Below are 16,440 nucleotides of genomic sequence, written 5' to 3'. Positions count from 1 at the left end.
TTGTGGATCTGTATGTGCCCATTCTGCTCAGATCTGAGGCAAGGATGTGCTGCCTCTAATCCCAGCACTTTGGGAGGCCAAGGCGGGCAGATCACTTGAGGTCAGGAGTTCCAGACCAGCCTGGCCAATATGGTGAAACCCCCTCTCTACTAAAAATACCAAAAAAATTAACTGGGCATGATAGTGCATGCCTGTAGTCCCAGCCACTCAGGAGACTGAAGCAAGAGAATCACGTGAACCCAGGAGGCAGAGTTTGTAATGAGCCAAGATGGTGCCATTGCACTGCAGCCTGGGTGACAGAGCGAGACTCTGTCTCAAAAAAAAGAGTCTCACTCAGTCGCCCAGGCTGGAGTGCAGTGGTGCAGTCATAACTCACTGCAGCCTTGAACTTCTGGGCAAAGCAATCTTCCTGTCACAGCCTCCTGAGTAGCTAGGACTACAGGCATGTGCCACCACATTGGGCTAATTAAAAAAAAAAAAAAATTTGTAGAGATGGGGTCTCGCTGTGTTGCCCAGGCTGATCTCAAACTCTTGGCTTCAGGCCATCTTCCCACCTTGGCCTTCCAAAGCACTGGGATTACAGGCATGAGTTACTGTGCCTGCTTTGTTCTTTATAAAGGGTCTTAAGCTACATCCATATTCTTGGTAGTGTTATGGTGCAGGAGGAGCACAGGTGTATTTATGTGGTCTTCTTAGACGCCTTAAGCTAACTTAATTACGCTTTTTACTCATCCTCAGACGGAAAACTCAGAGAGAGAAAGAGATGTTTATGAGGAGCTGCTCACGCAAGCTGAAATTCAAGGCAATATAAACAAAGTCAATAGTAAGTATGTTCTTGAGTCAGGCACTTTAAGGAATATTATAATGTGAATGTTGATCTATTCTGGGACTTACAACGTAGTTTAATTTACTTGCTTTAGACATTCGTGGATTTGTTAAGCAATAATTGCTTATTAACAATCTTTTGTGTTTCTGTGCCTCCGTATTAATTATTTATCTTCAGTCAGCCCCTTGTTCCTACACTGACAGTAGCGTCGTAGTCTTTTTGGCTACAGTTTCACTCTTTCACCCTATTACATGCTTTTAAATATTATTTTCCTGGCCAGGCACAGTGGCTGATTAATCCCAGCACTTACATATCTGTAATCCCAGCACTTTGGGAGGCTAAGGCGGGTGGATCACCTGAGGTCAGGAGTTTGAGACCAGCCTAGCCAATATGGTGAAACCCCATCTCTACTAAAAATACAAAAATTAGCCGGGCATGGTGGCGTGCTCCTGTAGTCCCAGCTACTCGGGCGGCTGAGGCAGGACAATCGCTTGAAGCTGGGAGGCACAGGTTGCAGTGAGCTGAGATGGTGCCAGTGTACTCCAGACTGGGCAACAGTGAGACTCTGTCTCAAAAAAAAAAATTATTTTTCTATTTTTTTAAAGTAACATATTTTTGTTTTTCCTTTGAAGAATAATGCAAACTGTCTAGAAATAAAAAATAAACCACAAAAATTAGACTCCTTCACTTAGAAATAATCATCACTTAGAAATAATCATTACTGGCATTTTTTTGTATGTCCTTCAAAACTGTGTGTGTGTGTGTGTGTGTGTGTGTGTGTGTGTGTATGTATATATATATATATATTTTTTTTTTTTTTTTCTTTAAGAGACAAAGTTATACTCTGTTGTTTAGGCTGCAGTTGTGATTATGGTTTACTGCAGCCTCAAACTCCTGGGCACAAGCCATCCTTCTCCTTCAAATTCCCTAGTAGCTAGGACTACAGTCATGTGCTGCCACACCCAGCTAATTTTTTAAATTTTTTTAAAGAGACAGGGTCTCGCTCTGTTGCCCAGGTTGGTCTCAAACTCCTGATCTCAAGTGATCCTGCCACCTTGGCCTCCCAAAGTGCTGGGATTACAGACGTGAGCCACCCTGCCTAGCCTCCAAAACATATTTAAACAAAAATGAGATTATACTTTTAATATTGACTGTTATATATGTGTTACTTTTGGGAAATTAATTTATTGAAATTATCATTTTGTCACTACTCTGCTAAAGAACTCACAATGACTACTTCATACTTGCCAGACAAAATGCAGATCCCTGGCCTAGTGAAGTTCTTTATGCAATATTTCATGCATACAGCTCTTTGTAGAAGCTCATTAGGCCGGGCGTGGTGGCTCATGCTTGTGATCCCAGCACTTTGGGAGGCCGAGGTGGGCGGATCACGAGGTCAGGAGATCGAGACCATCCTGGCTAACATGGTAAAACCCCGTCTCTACTAAAAACACAAAAAATTAGCCGGGCATGGTGGCGGGCGCCTGTAGTCCCAGCTACTCAGGAGGCTGAGGCAAGAGAATGGCGTTAACCCAGGAGGTGGAGCTTGCATTGAGCCGAGATTGCGCCACTGCACCCCAGCCTGGGCAACAGCGCAAGACTCTTGTCTCAAAAAAAAAAAGTAATTATGATTCCTTAGTGGCTATCATTTCTGAAATCAGAAATTATCTTATTCTGTCTTTCAGGCTAAGAATACCTTTTTGGTTTTTTTTACAATATATAAAGTGCTTTTATGTATATGATTTTATTTAATCTTAAAAATATTCCTATGAGGGAAGGTATCTTCATTATCATTTTCAGATGAAGGAACATCTGGGTTTTCATTGTCATGTATTGTATTATAGAGCTTGTGTGACCTCAGGTTCTATGATTAGAAGAGAGAATGTGGAAAGGGGGAAGATGACCCCTTTCACTCTGCACAGGTTGGACCACCCTTGATATCTGGGCACTGACTGTTGTGGGTGGAGTGTGTTCAGGAAGTATCAGGGTAATGAGAGGATTCAAAATGATGCTATGTAAGACATGGTTAAAGGAAATAAGGCTGCTAGTAAGGCATTTGCTGTCATAGGGAGGGGCAGTGGAATGTATTCAGTGTGAACTTTAGGGTTGGAGCTTTAAAAATATTTTTGAAACAAAATTGTCCAAAGATGTAGTAAATGGCCATGGGAGATACTTTCTCCTGTTTGGTAGTCTGTAAGTATAATCTGGACAACTACTTGGCATTTTAAGGGAATTTAAGCGTCATGTTGGTCTGGATTGGTGGCTCCATATTGGTGCTGAGCTGTCTACATTTGGAAGTTTTTAAGTAGGCTGGGAGTGTGGCCCGGGAATCTGTATGAAATCCGATGAACAGCTTGTTGGGAACCCCTGGACTTGATGACTCTGAGGTTCTTTTCCATTCCCAAGATCTTATGCTTCTGAGAACCACAGAGTAAAGGCTCTCTAAGTTATATTTCCTTATCTGGGACTGAGATTGGTTTTGGGGAAGGAAAACTATTCTAGGCAGTTCTGTTAACATAGTCCTTTCATAAGCTTTTGCCTTTTTTCCTCAGCATTTTCTGCATTAGCAAATATCGACCTGGCTTTAGAACAAGGAGATGCACTGGCCTTGTTCAAGGCTCTACAGTCACCAGCCCTGGGTCTTCGAGGACTACAGCAACAGAATAGCGACTGGTACTTGAAGCAGCTGCTGAGTGATAAACAGCAGAAGAGACAGGTAAACATAATCTGGATTGAAGCTGCAAGAGTTTGTATATATCTATTCGAATCCCATGCTGTCATTTAAAGATATGTATGCTGCCTTTGTTTTTCCCCATAATACAGCTTTTTCCTCTGCATATAAATTAGTTTAAAAAAAAATCCTCAGGTAAAATACACATTGTCTTCAGCTCACTTTTGCTTTTAGAGCTATGAATCCTCTTTTAAAATAAACAGACAAAACCCACCCATCCCCATTCTAACCACTCCTTCACTTCAGCTGTCTCTCTCTCCAACTAAAAGACAATGGGGAAAACTGAATATTTTTGCATTCTTACGTCAGGAATTTGCACTTTAAAAAAAACTGCACCTTGTTAGTTTGCTCTGGCCAACACTGGAAAAGTACTTATTGTGCAGTCAGGGTAGATTGTGTGGGATTGTATTTTGTGGGGTTTTTTTTTTTTAGAACAAACATGAGGGGCTTTCTTTTTTGTCTAAATAAGGGCAAGTACACATTTTACAAATATCCAGCGTACGCTGGTCAAAGTAAGTAGCATTAACGTGCTTAAATTCTGCAAACACTTTTTCCTTAGAACGTTTTGAGGCTTTTCATGTAATATGTTTAAGAATGTACTGGTATCTGTAAAGTCACTCTACCCCAGCTTTGACAAAGGCATTTGGCTCTAGCTGGGGCTGCCACCTTGGCTGCATGTAGCCTGAGCTGTCACTTATGACTATGGCTCTCTGTCCCTAGTGCTGCTTTTGAGAGATGAGAACCTTAAGGCCTTGAGTCATAGGAATGAGTAATCTTTACATAATTTTCTTTGCTTTTCTCAGAGTGGTCAGACTGACCCCCTGCAGAAGGAAGAGCTGCAGTCTGGAGTGGATGCTGCAAACAGTGCTGCCCAGCAGTATCAGAGAAGTAAGAGTCCATTGAAATAGTATGGGAGGAAAGTTGTGGCTTTGTGTTATTGAAGGGTCTGAGGTTAGCTTCTGTCACCCTCATCCCCCACCCTGAGCCTACTAGCCATAGCCAACTGCCAGGTACTTTTGGTGGCAGGAGGCTTCCTCCAGTTTGTTGTTGTGGTGGTTTTAATTGCTATGTAATAGTTGTACATATTTTGAGGGTACATGTGTTTTGTTTTTTAAACCAACCAAGAAGCACTGACACCAACCAAGAAGCACTGACGTATGATATTTTGACACATGCCTACAATGTGTAATGATCAAATCAGGGTAATTGGAATATTTGTCACCTAACACATTTATCTTTTGTTGATGTTGGGAACATTCCAGTTCTTCTGTTTTGAACTATACATTATTGTTAACTATCATCATCCTACTGTGCTAACACTAGACCTATTCCTTGTATCTGATGGTTATTTTATACCCATTAGCCAACCTCTCTATCTCCTCCTCCCCACTACCCTTCCCAGCTTCTGGGAACCACCAGTCAACTCTACCTCCATGAGATCCACTTTTTTAGCTCCCATATGTAAGTGAGATCAGGAGGTATTTGCCTTTCTGTGCCTGGCTTATTTCACTTAACATAATGACCTTCAGTTTTTATGGCTGAATAATATTCCCTTATGTGTATACACTACTTTTTTTTTTTTTAACCATTTATTCATTGATGGACACTTAGGTTGATTTCATATCTTGGCTATTGTGAATACAGCTGCAATAAACATGGGAGTGCTGATTTCCTTTCTTTTGGCCATATACCTAGCAATGGGATTGCTGAATCATATGTAGTTTTATTTTAATTTTTTGAGGACTCTCCATACTGTTTTCCGTAGTGGCTATAGTAATTTACATTCCCATCAACAGTGTATGAGCCCTTTCTCTGCAGCCTTCCGAGCATTTGTTATTTTTTGTCTTTGATAAAAGCCATTTTAGTTGGAGTAAGAAAGTGTCTCATTGTGGTTTTGATGTGTATTTCCCTGATGATTAATGATGTTGAGCATTTTTTCATATACCTGTTGGCCATTTGTGTGTCTTCTTTTGATAAAAGTCTATTCAGCTTATTTGCCCATGTAAAAATTGGATTATTTGTGGGTTTTTTTTTTTTTTTTGGCTGTTTGAATTTCTTATATATTCTGGTTATTGTTCTCTTCTCAGATGGATCGTTTGCAAATATTTTCTCCCATTCTATATGTTGTCTCTTCACTTTGTTGTTGGTTTCCTTTGCTGCGCAGAAGCTCTTTAGCTTGACATAGTCCTGTTTGTCTATTTTTGCTTTCATTGCTTATGCTTTTAAGGTCTTAGCTAAATGGCTTTGCTCAGACCAGTGTCCTGAAGCATTTCCCCAATGTTTTCTTCCAGTCGTTTCATAGTTTCAGGTCTTAGATTTAAGTCTTTAATCTATTTTGATTTATTTTTGTATATGATGAGAGATAGGGATCTAGCTTTATTCTTCTGCATATGGTTATCCAGTTTTCTCAACACCATTTATTGAAGAGACTGTCTGTCTCAGCCCATTTTATGTTGCTATGAAGGAATACTTGAGGCGGGGTAATTTATTAGCTCACAGCTCTGCAGGCTGTACAAGAAGCAAGGCACCAGCATCTGCTCGGCTTCTGGTGAGGGCTTTTGTGCTGCATCACAATATGAAGGAGAAGATCAAAGGGCAAGTGGGCTCATGTGAAGAGAGACCGATCCCCAGGGTAGTGAGTAGGGGTCCTGGCTTTATAACAACCCATTCTAATGAGAACTAATCCATTCTCCCCAAGAACCAATCCAATCTTGCAAGAGCTCACTACCATGAGAATGGCACGAAGCCATTGATGAGACATTTGCTCCTGTGACCCACACAGCTCCCACTAGGCCCTGCCTCCCAACACCACCACACTGGGGATCAAGTTTCTTTTTTTTTTTTCATACCCTCAGGATGATGTCAGGGATCAAATTTCAACGTGAGATTTGGTAGGGACAAATAAACCAATCCAAACCATAGCACTGTGTTTTCCCTAATGTGTGTTCTTGGTGCTTTTGTCAAAAAATGTTCTGCTCATGGCCGTAAATGTGTGGCTTTGTTTCTGAGTTCTCTGGTGTTCCATTGGTCTGTGTGCCTTTTTTTTTTTTTTTTTTTTTTTGAGACGGAGTCTCACTCTGTTGCCAGGCTGGAGTGCAGTGGCACAATTTCAGCTCACTGCAACCTCCGACTCCCTGGTTCGAGCGATTCTCCACTCTCAGGCTCCCGAGGAGCTGGGATTACAGGCACGTGCCACCACACCCAGCTAATTTTTGTATTTTTAGTAGAGACGGGGTTTCACCATGTTGACCAGGATGATCTCAATCTCCTGACCTCGTGATCCACCTGCTTTGGCCTCCCAAAGTGCTGGGATTACAAGCGTGGGCCACCGTGCCTGGCCAAGTTACTCCAGTTTTAAAGGTAGAACTGGAGTCAATATAGGCTCACTTTGGCTCGCACACACTTCATGGTGTGTTAGGGAAATATCTGGAGGAGTTGAGACTTAAGGGATTGCTAAGATTTGGATGGTGAAAGAGGAGAGAAAAGAACGTTCCTAGTGTAGGACAATGAGGGAAAAAGGAGGTGGGAGCCGAAGTACCGGTAGTGAAAGACGTCTTTGAGGAATGGTGGTTAGAATACAAATTTTGTAAATGTTTTGGGCTGAGTTGTGTAAGATCAAGGGGTGGAAAGATTGTAGAAAGCTTTGAATGGTAGCTTAAGGAGCCAGGCAGTAGGAGAAGGAAGAGGTGGTTTAGGTGGGAAGTAGTGGTAGCATATAGGATGAATTGAACGGGAAGAAAATAGGGATGAGGAGAACACTTAGGAGGCTGCTTTTCGAAGAAAACATCTTTATTGAGATATGGTTCGCATACTGTACAGTTCACCCTTCTTCATACAAAGGAGGCTGCTTTTTTAAAGACAAAAGTTCCACTTCAAACTTCATAGCTGATAGCCACAGAATGTGATTTTTTTCCCGTGAAGATTGGCACCTTCTTCCCCTGAGGGCTCTCTAAGCCCACTGCATTTCTGACTCCTGTTTTTCACACAGGATTGGCAGCAGTAGCACTGATTAATGCTGCAATCCAGAAGGGTGTTGCTGAGAAGACTGTTTTGGAACTGATGAATCCCGAAGCCCAGCTGCCCCAGGTGTATCCATTTGCCGCCGATCTCTATCAGAAGGAGCTGGCTACCCTGCAACGACAGAGTCCTGAAGTGAGTTCACTAAACCTGTCCTGTTTGTGAGCAAAGTTCGGTGGACATGAGTGTAATACCCACTTCTTCCTGTGGTTAGGTAGAACTTTTTTGCATAAACTTAGTTTTCTTATGGTTTTATTAAACTTATAACTCCCTGGGTCTTGGAGAATGTCTTTCCTCACTGTCTTCCCTTCTGTCCCTTTCTGTACAGCATAATCTCACCCACCCAGAGCTCTCTGTCGCAGTGGAGATGTTGTCATCGGTGGCCCTGATCAACAGGGCATTGGAATCAGGAGATGTGAATACAGTGTGGAAGCAGTTGAGCAGTTCAGTTACTGGTCTTACCAATATTGAGGAAGAAAACTGTCAGAGGTGGGTGTCCAGAGTGAAGGGAATAAATCCATTACATAGCTGTTAACTCTGTCTTTTGTATGTCAGTGCTCCGATTTTCTTTGCAGACATTATTACTTTATCGTGGTCATACTTTTGTTTGGTTCTACTTTGATTCATCTAATTCTTTGTTATGCTGAAAAATATGACATTCCGTTCCTAAATATATAAGTAGGCTTATTGAAATATGTTACGTGGTCAAAATAACACTATCTCTGACAAAGTTAGAGATGTTTTAAATATCATCTAACCCTAGCTAGTTCATTTTCATTCTTCTTCAGTTGTTCCCAAACTGTCCTTTATAGCTGTTTTGTTGAAAACAAGATCTAGCCTAGGAACATGTATTATATCTGGTTGTTGTGTCCCTTGAGTATCTTTTAATCTAGAATTGTCCCTTTCTTCATGAGACTGACTTGTTAAAGGGATGGGACCGATTGCCAAATAAGGCGTCCTATTTAGTGGATAGTTCTAGTTGCTTTCTCATATTTGCCTTATTCCGGTAAATTGGAAATTAAATCTATAGGCTTGTCGCGATTCAGTTCAACATTTTTGATGATGTGTATTTCATATTGCCTCATATCAATAGGCATATAAAACCCGCTTTTCCCACCATTAGAGATACTAAGATCGATCCCTGGATTAAGGAGACCACTTATACTTCCATTGCGTATTTACGTTTTTCCCTCATCACTAGAACATCATCTCTTTTGCACCGTCAAAATATCCAGTTTTCCATTAAGCATTCACCTGGTATTTTTAACCCAATTGATAATCTTTCCAATATCAGTACCTTCAGTAAAAGTTGCTGAATGATGATTTGTTGCTCTGTCATTCCTTCTGCATTTATTAGCTCATGGCTCATGTGTGGCCTTTTTTTTTCGTCTATGGAGGAATTGCCTGAGCTGCTGCCCTTGTTTCTAGAGTTAGTCTTAATGTGGAATTTAGAATATGTAACAGGACATTGAGAATAAGTGATTTCTGTTGCATTTTTGCACTTTGTTTAAAGTAACTACGCAGTTCCAAAACTGGCCTTGAGAATATATCAAATGGTTGGGATACCCTAGCAATCTTTGTTCCTTGAATATTTAAACATGCTGTGCTTAATGCTCTTTTTACTTGGGGGTCTGGGGCAGGTATCTCGATGAGTTGATGAAACTGAAGGCTCAGGCACATGCAGAGAATAATGAATTCATTACATGGAATGATATCCAAGCTTGCGTGGACCATGTGAATCTGGTGGTGCAAGAAGAACATGAGAGTGAGTTATCTTCCTGTCCTCCCCAAATAATGTCACCATTAATGATGATGTGATTCCATGAAGTGGTTCAAAATACCACTCCTAGAAGGATTTTTTGGGTGAGAGATTGAAAATATCTATATAACACAAAAAGCTAAAGTTGGATATTGTTTTGAGAACACCAGGCAATTGCTATAATTAGGTATATGTCCAATAGGAACTTAATTTTGGGGGAGGTAATTGAACATGATCTGTTATTTTTAAATGCTGTTATAACAAGTAGTTCTGACACTAGATGGAATTAGGTCAAATTGCACAGGTTGTAGGCATGGTCCTCCACAAGACTCCTCTCACTTCAGACACAAGCTGAAAGCTGCAGGGTTCCCAGGCCACTGTACTTCTGAACAACTGGCTGCAAATTTGGAGGATCCTTCTACCCGCTCAGGTTTAACAGTCTGCTAGAATGACTCACAGAACTCAAGAAAATGCTAGACTTATGATTAAAATTTTATTACAAAATATGTAAATCAGGATCAGCTGAAAGAAGAGAATCATCAGGCAATAATCTGTGAGAGTCCCCATTATGAAGCTTCTGTATTCTCAGGATGTGTCACTCTCCTGGCACATTGATGTGTATCACCAACCAGGGAAACTCACCTGAGTTTTGGGTGTCCAGAGTTTTTATCTGGGCTTCATTACATATGCATGATTGATAGTATTGGCTTTGCAATTAAACTCAATTTTCATTTGGCCTCTGCTCCCTGGAGAATGGGAGGCCAGGCTGGTATCACATGACTCTAAACCTCAATGGTTGATCTTTCCAGCATGGCCAGCCTCCATCCTTAAACTCTCAAGAGGCCAACCAGGAGTCATTGGTTGGCATAAATTCAGGTGTGGGCGGAGGGGCCCACCATGAATAACAGAAACATACCTATCACTCAGGATATCCCAAGGGTCTTAGAGGCTCCCCCAGAGACAAAGACCAGCCAGACTTTTTATTATACAGCAGAGTCCTTACAAAAGAAGTGCGGCTGCCTAAGATACCTGGGGAGTGAATGTTTCTAATTTTAATTTGTATTTCCTGTGAGAAATATTCAACTGACTTGGTGGGAAGAGCCTTGCCTTGCATTAGGGAGCCCTGGGCTTGTATCTTTCTTCTGCCATTTGCTGTGTAATCTTGGAGAAGAGATTGCTAAGTCTTGTTATTTCTTCTGTAAACGTGTTGACTTAGGTGACTTTTTAAGAACCCTTGAACCTTTTTAAGACTCTTTGTGAATCCTTTGTGACTCAAGAATGTTTTTGATTACACATTCCAGTGTACCTGAAAGCTATACCGGAAGGCCAGTTTCATAAAAATCCTCATCGCTTTTAAGTTAGAGCAATTAAAAATGAAACAAAAGGACTTGAGCATTCAATAGGAATATGAATACAAACGAGTTTAGTTGAAATAAACACTAATATATAAAAGATTAAAACAGTGCTGCTTAATGGATGGTAAGTTGCAGTTTGAATCATGGTTACTCTTAGGTGGATTTATGATTAGTTATGATTAGTTATGATTAGTTAGCATGTTTCATGATTGATTTGTTTAAAAACTTCCTTAATTTGAAAAAAAAAAAAAACAAAACAACTTTCTGTCTCTTTATATTTAGGGATTTTAGCCATTGGTTTAATTAATGAAGCCCTGGATGAAGGTGATGCCCAAAAGACTCTGCAGGCTCTACAGATTCCTGCAGCTAAACTTGAGGGAGTCCTTGCAGAAGTGGCCCAGCATTACCAAGACACACTGATTAGAGCGAAGAGAGAGAAAGCCCAGGTGGGTGGCATCGGAATTGTTCTTTATGTTCAGAGCACCTCAGCCCTCCTAGAACAAAGGTAGAGGTAGGAATATCTTCCTTGATTCATTCAGTGAATGCTTTCTGGGCACCCTTAGATTCAAAGCACTGGAGGGACACAAAAATGTGAGAGACATAGGCTGCACCTTCTCGGAGCTCATGCTGTTGTACACATTTGGGTTTTTGTTCTTTTGTTTGTTGTTGACAGTCTCGTGTCTCTTTCAGTAAATTCTTTATTGAAATATAAGATCCAGGGCTGGGCGCGGTGGCTTACGCCTTATAATCCTACAGCACTTTGAGAGGCCAAGGCGGGCAGATCACTCGAGGCCAGGAGTTCAAGACCAGCCTGGCCAACATGGTGAAACCTCATCTCTACTAAAAAAAAAAAAAAAAAAAAAAAAAATACAAAAATTAGCTGTGCGTGGTAGTGCATGCCTGTAATCCCAGCTGCCTGGTAGGCTGAGGCACAGGAATTACTTGAGCCTGAGAGGTGGAGGTTGCTGTGAGCCGAGATTCTGCCACTGTACTCTAGTCTGGGGGACAGAGTAAGACTCTGTCTCAAAAAAAAAAAAAAAATATATATATGATCCAGAAAAATGAACAAGGTAGATGGGTATGCAATTGCATACATTTTCAAAAGGAGGCACAACTGTGTATTTGGCATTCAGACTGTATGACCCCGTTACCAGCACCACAGAGACCTTCCTCATATCCCCTTCCACCCTCAGCCACCCTCCATTTGGTGGTAACCACTATTCTGATTTCTATTAATAACACCACAGTTCATTTCTGTCCACTTTTGAGCTGTATTTAAGTGGGATCATACCTTATGTGCTCTTTTGTGTCTGGCTTCTGTTGCCCTAAATAATGTTAATGATATGCATCCATGTGGTTCCATGGAGCCATCCTTTGCTCATTCTCATTGTTGTGTACTATTTCATTGTGTGGTTATATATTATTGGTGAAGTTTTTTGTTGTTGTTTTGTTTTTTCAGACTGTTGTAAATAGGGCTTCTTTTTTTCTTTTTTGAGACGGAGTCTTGCTCTGTTGCCCAGGCTAGAGTGTAATGGCGCAATCTCAGCTCACTGCAACTTCTTCCTCCCAAGTTCAAGCAATTCTCCTGCCTCAGCCTCCCTAGTACCTAGGATTACAGGCGAGAACCACCATGCCCAGCTAAATTTTTTTTTTTTTTGTATTTTTTGTAGAGATGGGGTTTCACCATGTTGGCCAGTTTGGTCTCAAACTCCTGACCTCAAGTGATCTGCCTGCCTCAGCCTCCCAAAGTTGGGAATTACAGGCATGAGCCACTGCCCATGGCCTGTAAATAGTGCTTCTATGAATATTTTAATTTTGGTTAAAAATATATATATGCATTTCTGTTAGGTATACATTTCGGAGAGGAGTTGTGGCCGTAGGGAATACATATATGAAGCTTTAATAGATAATGTCAAAGTTTTTTTACGACAACTTAATTGAAACATAAGTCACATATCATACAATTCAGTGTGAGTGGACTTTAGTATGTTGATAGAATTGTGCAGTCATCACCACAGTCAATTTTTGAACATTTCATCACCCCAAGAGAAACTCGGTACCCATTAGTAGTCACTCATTTTCCCTTAATCTCCCCCAGCCCTGGGCAGCCATCAGACTCCTGCTTTGTCTATGGGTTTGTCTATTCTGAACATTTCATATTAACAGAATTATGCAATGTATGGTCTTTTGTGACTGGCTTCTTTTAGCTTAGTTTATCCAAGTTGTAGCAGCAGCACTTCATTTCTTTTTGTTGCTGAATAATATTCCATTGTATGACTGTACCACATTTTATTTATTTACTCATGAGTTGATGACACAATGGATTATTTCCACTTTACCACATTTTATTTATCCATTCATGAGTTGATGACATATGAATTATTTGCACTTTATCTATTTGTGATTTGATAGACATTTAGCATGAGTGACAGCTATACAAGTTGTATCTTCAATCTACTTCCCTTTTTAGATATGGAAGCCGACCTAGCTTATTCTCCGAAACCCCACTCCTCTGACAGTCAGATATAAGGCTCTCTTTGGCCTTTCTCAGCAGCAAAAACAAACATTACTACCACTAGCATACATAGAATCATTGTAGCTTGACACGTTAGAGATTCTGAATCAGTAGAATTAGACTTCAGGCTTAGGAATCTGTATTTTAAAAATGACTTTTTCATTGTTCTGATGACTAGCCAAGTTTGGGAAACACTAATCCAATAAAATGAATCAAAGACAGAGACTTCCATTTCTAGCTTCCCTAGAGCCAACTACTTCCTATCTGAGTAAGTAAAATCAGTTGATCTCAATTTCCTGGCTATGAAATAGCAGTTGTGATTCAGTCCTCTCCACAGCATCAAGTGACATTCTGCATAATAATGTCTCTTAAATGAAACCTGGTAGTATCTATCAGATACTACATTTACATGATTAGGACATGGTAATGTCAACTACTGCCATGGCAATGTAATCAAAGGAAATCAGTCAACATCATAATATTACCAACATATAAAATTACCCACTCCTCTACCTTTCACCCAAACTTACAGAACCCACACGAGGGTCAGTGTGCAAAAAGCTCCAATACATTAAAGCCTTGGTCTGTTTTTATACGTCTGGCTACTCAGAATTAAAAATTTCTTTTAGCCCTTCCGCTTGCTGCCTCACTTCAGGAATCTTCTGAAGGCTATGGTTCTATCCAGTTGTTGTTACTTAGTAAGCACTAAAAAGGAGATCAGTCACAATTAGAAAACAGATGTTAATTATGCTTTAATCAACAATTACTTGAGGGCCTACTACATACAAGGCAACTTCCTAGACAGCAACAGCATAAAAAGAGGCATAAACCTTGTCAATTTCCTCAGCAAACTAGGTAGCAGGTAAGACAAACGTTTCAAAAGATGAGTTTGTGTTACAATTACTTTGAACAACTTTATCTTCATAGTAGCATTATTCCTGATAGCCACAGTGGAAAAAAACAGTATGTCTAGCAAGTCACGAATAGGTAAAGTGTAAATAATTCAAAAGGCTGTGTGTGCATCTTGTTTGGGTCATCGGAGTCAAACCTTTTGAGGATGTGACTATAGAGTTTGAAGCATTTCCTTTGCTGTGGAAAAACTTTTCAGACTTCATCAAAGGTGGAGGAAGTCGGGGGAGTTAAAGGAAAAATTGCTTAACATTGCCAGGCCCAGCTGGGTGAGCTACACATTGGGGGAAATTGTTTTTTGTTTGTTTGGTTTTGGTTTTGGTTTTGGTTTTTTTGTTTTGTTTTGTTTTTTGTTTTTGGCATCACCTGAACATGTAAGTCTCCATCAGCCATTTGGGAGTGTTTTTAAAAATATTTATCACTGAGTTACAAATTTAGCGAGCAAAAGATCTTAAGTTACATTTGGTCTGTAGTTTTATTTTCTTCTGATATTTTTGTGTTTGGTTTTGGTATCAGGGTAATACTGGCCTCATGACTTGAAGTGTTCCTTTTATATTTTGAAAGAGTTTGTAAAGGATTAGCTAGTTCTTTAAACATTTGGTGCAAGTCTCCAGTGAAGCCACATGGTCCGGAGTTTTTTGTGTGGGGGATATTTTTTGTTTTGTTTTGAGCTGCAGTACTGTGTAGGAAAGGGGTCCCGATCCAGACCCCAAGAGATGGTTCTTGGATCTCACACAAGAAAGAATTCAGGGAGAGTCCATAGAGTAAAGTGGAAACAAGTTTATTAAGAAAGTGAAGGAATAAAAGAATGGCTACTCCATAGACAGAGCAGCCCTGAGGGCCGCTGGTTGCCCGTTTTATATTTCTTGACGATATGCTAAACAAGAGCTTTATCAGATCCTTTCTGAGCATGTGCACGGCCCACACATGCACTGTGGCCTCCTAGATCCCATCCAGGAATATGTCAAGTTGTCAGAGCTCTCCATGAACAAACATCTCATTCTACAGCTCTTCCTTATAAGGTTTTTAGTTAGTCTCTTGTTTGCCTAAACTGTTATCCTTAATGTTTTTGACAATTTCTTCTGGAGAAAAGGCTGTTTGCACTGGATGAGCTCTTGGTCAGGTCAAATAAAGACAGCCTTGCGAGTGTGACCTCTGAACAGGTCAGCTAATGACAGTTCTCTGGGAATGGGGCTTTGAAGGGATGGTAGGAGGGGCAGATTGGAATAGGGGAGTTTAAAGTACCACAGAGCTCACTGTTCTTACTGAGTTTCAGCTGTTTTTCTTGAATACACTCTCCAATTTCTGCAAGCCTTTGGTTAATTTCTACTGTATTGAAAAAACTGGCTGGGTGCAGTGGCTCATGCTTATAATCCTAGCACGTTAGGATGCCAACGCGGGTGGATAGGTTGAGCCCAGGAATTTGAGACCAGGCTGGGCAAGATGGTAAAACCCCATCTTTACAAAAAATAAAAATATTAGCTGGACATTGTGGTGTGCACCTGTGGTCCCAGGCACTTGGGAGGTTGAGGTGGAAGGATCACTTGGGCCTGGGGGGCTGAGGTTGCGGTGAGCCAAGATTGCACCACTGCACTCCAGCCTGAGTGACAAAGCAAGACCCTGTCTTAAAAAAAAAAAAAAAAGGGCTGGGCGCATTGCCTCATGCCTGTAATCCCAGCACTTTGGGACTCCCAGGCGGGCAGATCACCTGAGGTCAGGAGTTCGAGACCAGCCTGGCCAACATGGCAAAACCCCATCTCTACTAAAAATACAAAAAATTAGCCAGGCGTGGTGGCAGGCACCTGTAATCCCAGCTACCCGGGAGGCTGAGGCAGGAGAATTCTTGAACCCAGGAGGTGGAGGTTGCAGTCAGCACCACTGCACTCCAGCTTGGGTGACAAGAGCAAAACTCCATTTCACAAAAAGAAAAACTGATGCTGGTGATTGTTTGCCAGTGTGCCAGTGTTTTTTGTTTGTTTTTCATGGTGGAGAGGATTTTCAGAAGTCTTTACCATTTTCACTGATGTCACGTCTCTCTTCATTTAAATTTAGTGTTTGTGGGACTCTTGATAAAAGTGGATTACTAGTCATGAGTAGTAAAGTCTGAATGCAAGACATGGATATCAGGGCTCCTCAGGAACTCATTTTATAATTAAGAATATGAATGACTTAGGCCATATGTGGTGGCTTACGCCTATAATCCCAGCACTTTGGGAGGTCAAGGCAGGCGGATCACTTGAGGTCAGGAGTTTGAGACCAGCCCGGCTGACATGGCGAAACCCTGTCTCTACTAAAAATACAAAAATTATCCAGGTGTGGTGGCACATC

At 41.0% G+C, this 16,440-nt stretch overlaps 1 protein-coding gene across 1 annotated transcript in view; it reads left to right on the top strand.

Moving 5' to 3' along the window:
* Positions 1 to 16,440, top strand: part of LOC116463643 (ras GTPase-activating-like protein IQGAP1) — a 111,391-nt gene that overhangs the window by 54,519 nt on the left and 40,432 nt on the right. Inside the window, exons 9-15 of the mRNA XM_032146818.2 lie at positions 739 to 823; positions 3,379 to 3,542; positions 4,361 to 4,445; positions 7,546 to 7,709; positions 7,903 to 8,063; positions 9,215 to 9,339; positions 10,971 to 11,134. Coding sequence (XP_032002709.1) covers positions 739 to 823; positions 3,379 to 3,542; positions 4,361 to 4,445; positions 7,546 to 7,709; positions 7,903 to 8,063; positions 9,215 to 9,339; positions 10,971 to 11,134 — 948 coding nt within the window. The remainder of the gene's footprint in view (positions 1 to 738; positions 824 to 3,378; positions 3,543 to 4,360; positions 4,446 to 7,545; positions 7,710 to 7,902; positions 8,064 to 9,214; positions 9,340 to 10,970; positions 11,135 to 16,440) is intronic.

Source organism: Hylobates moloch, unplaced genomic scaffold (genome assembly GCF_009828535.3).
Source record: "Hylobates moloch isolate HMO894 unplaced genomic scaffold, HMol_V3 SCAFFOLD_47, whole genome shotgun sequence".
Lineage (NCBI taxonomy): Eukaryota > Metazoa > Chordata > Mammalia > Primates > Hylobatidae > Hylobates > Hylobates moloch.
Note: the sequence above shows the minus strand (reverse complement) of the source record. Positions and strands in the feature narration are given on the sequence as shown.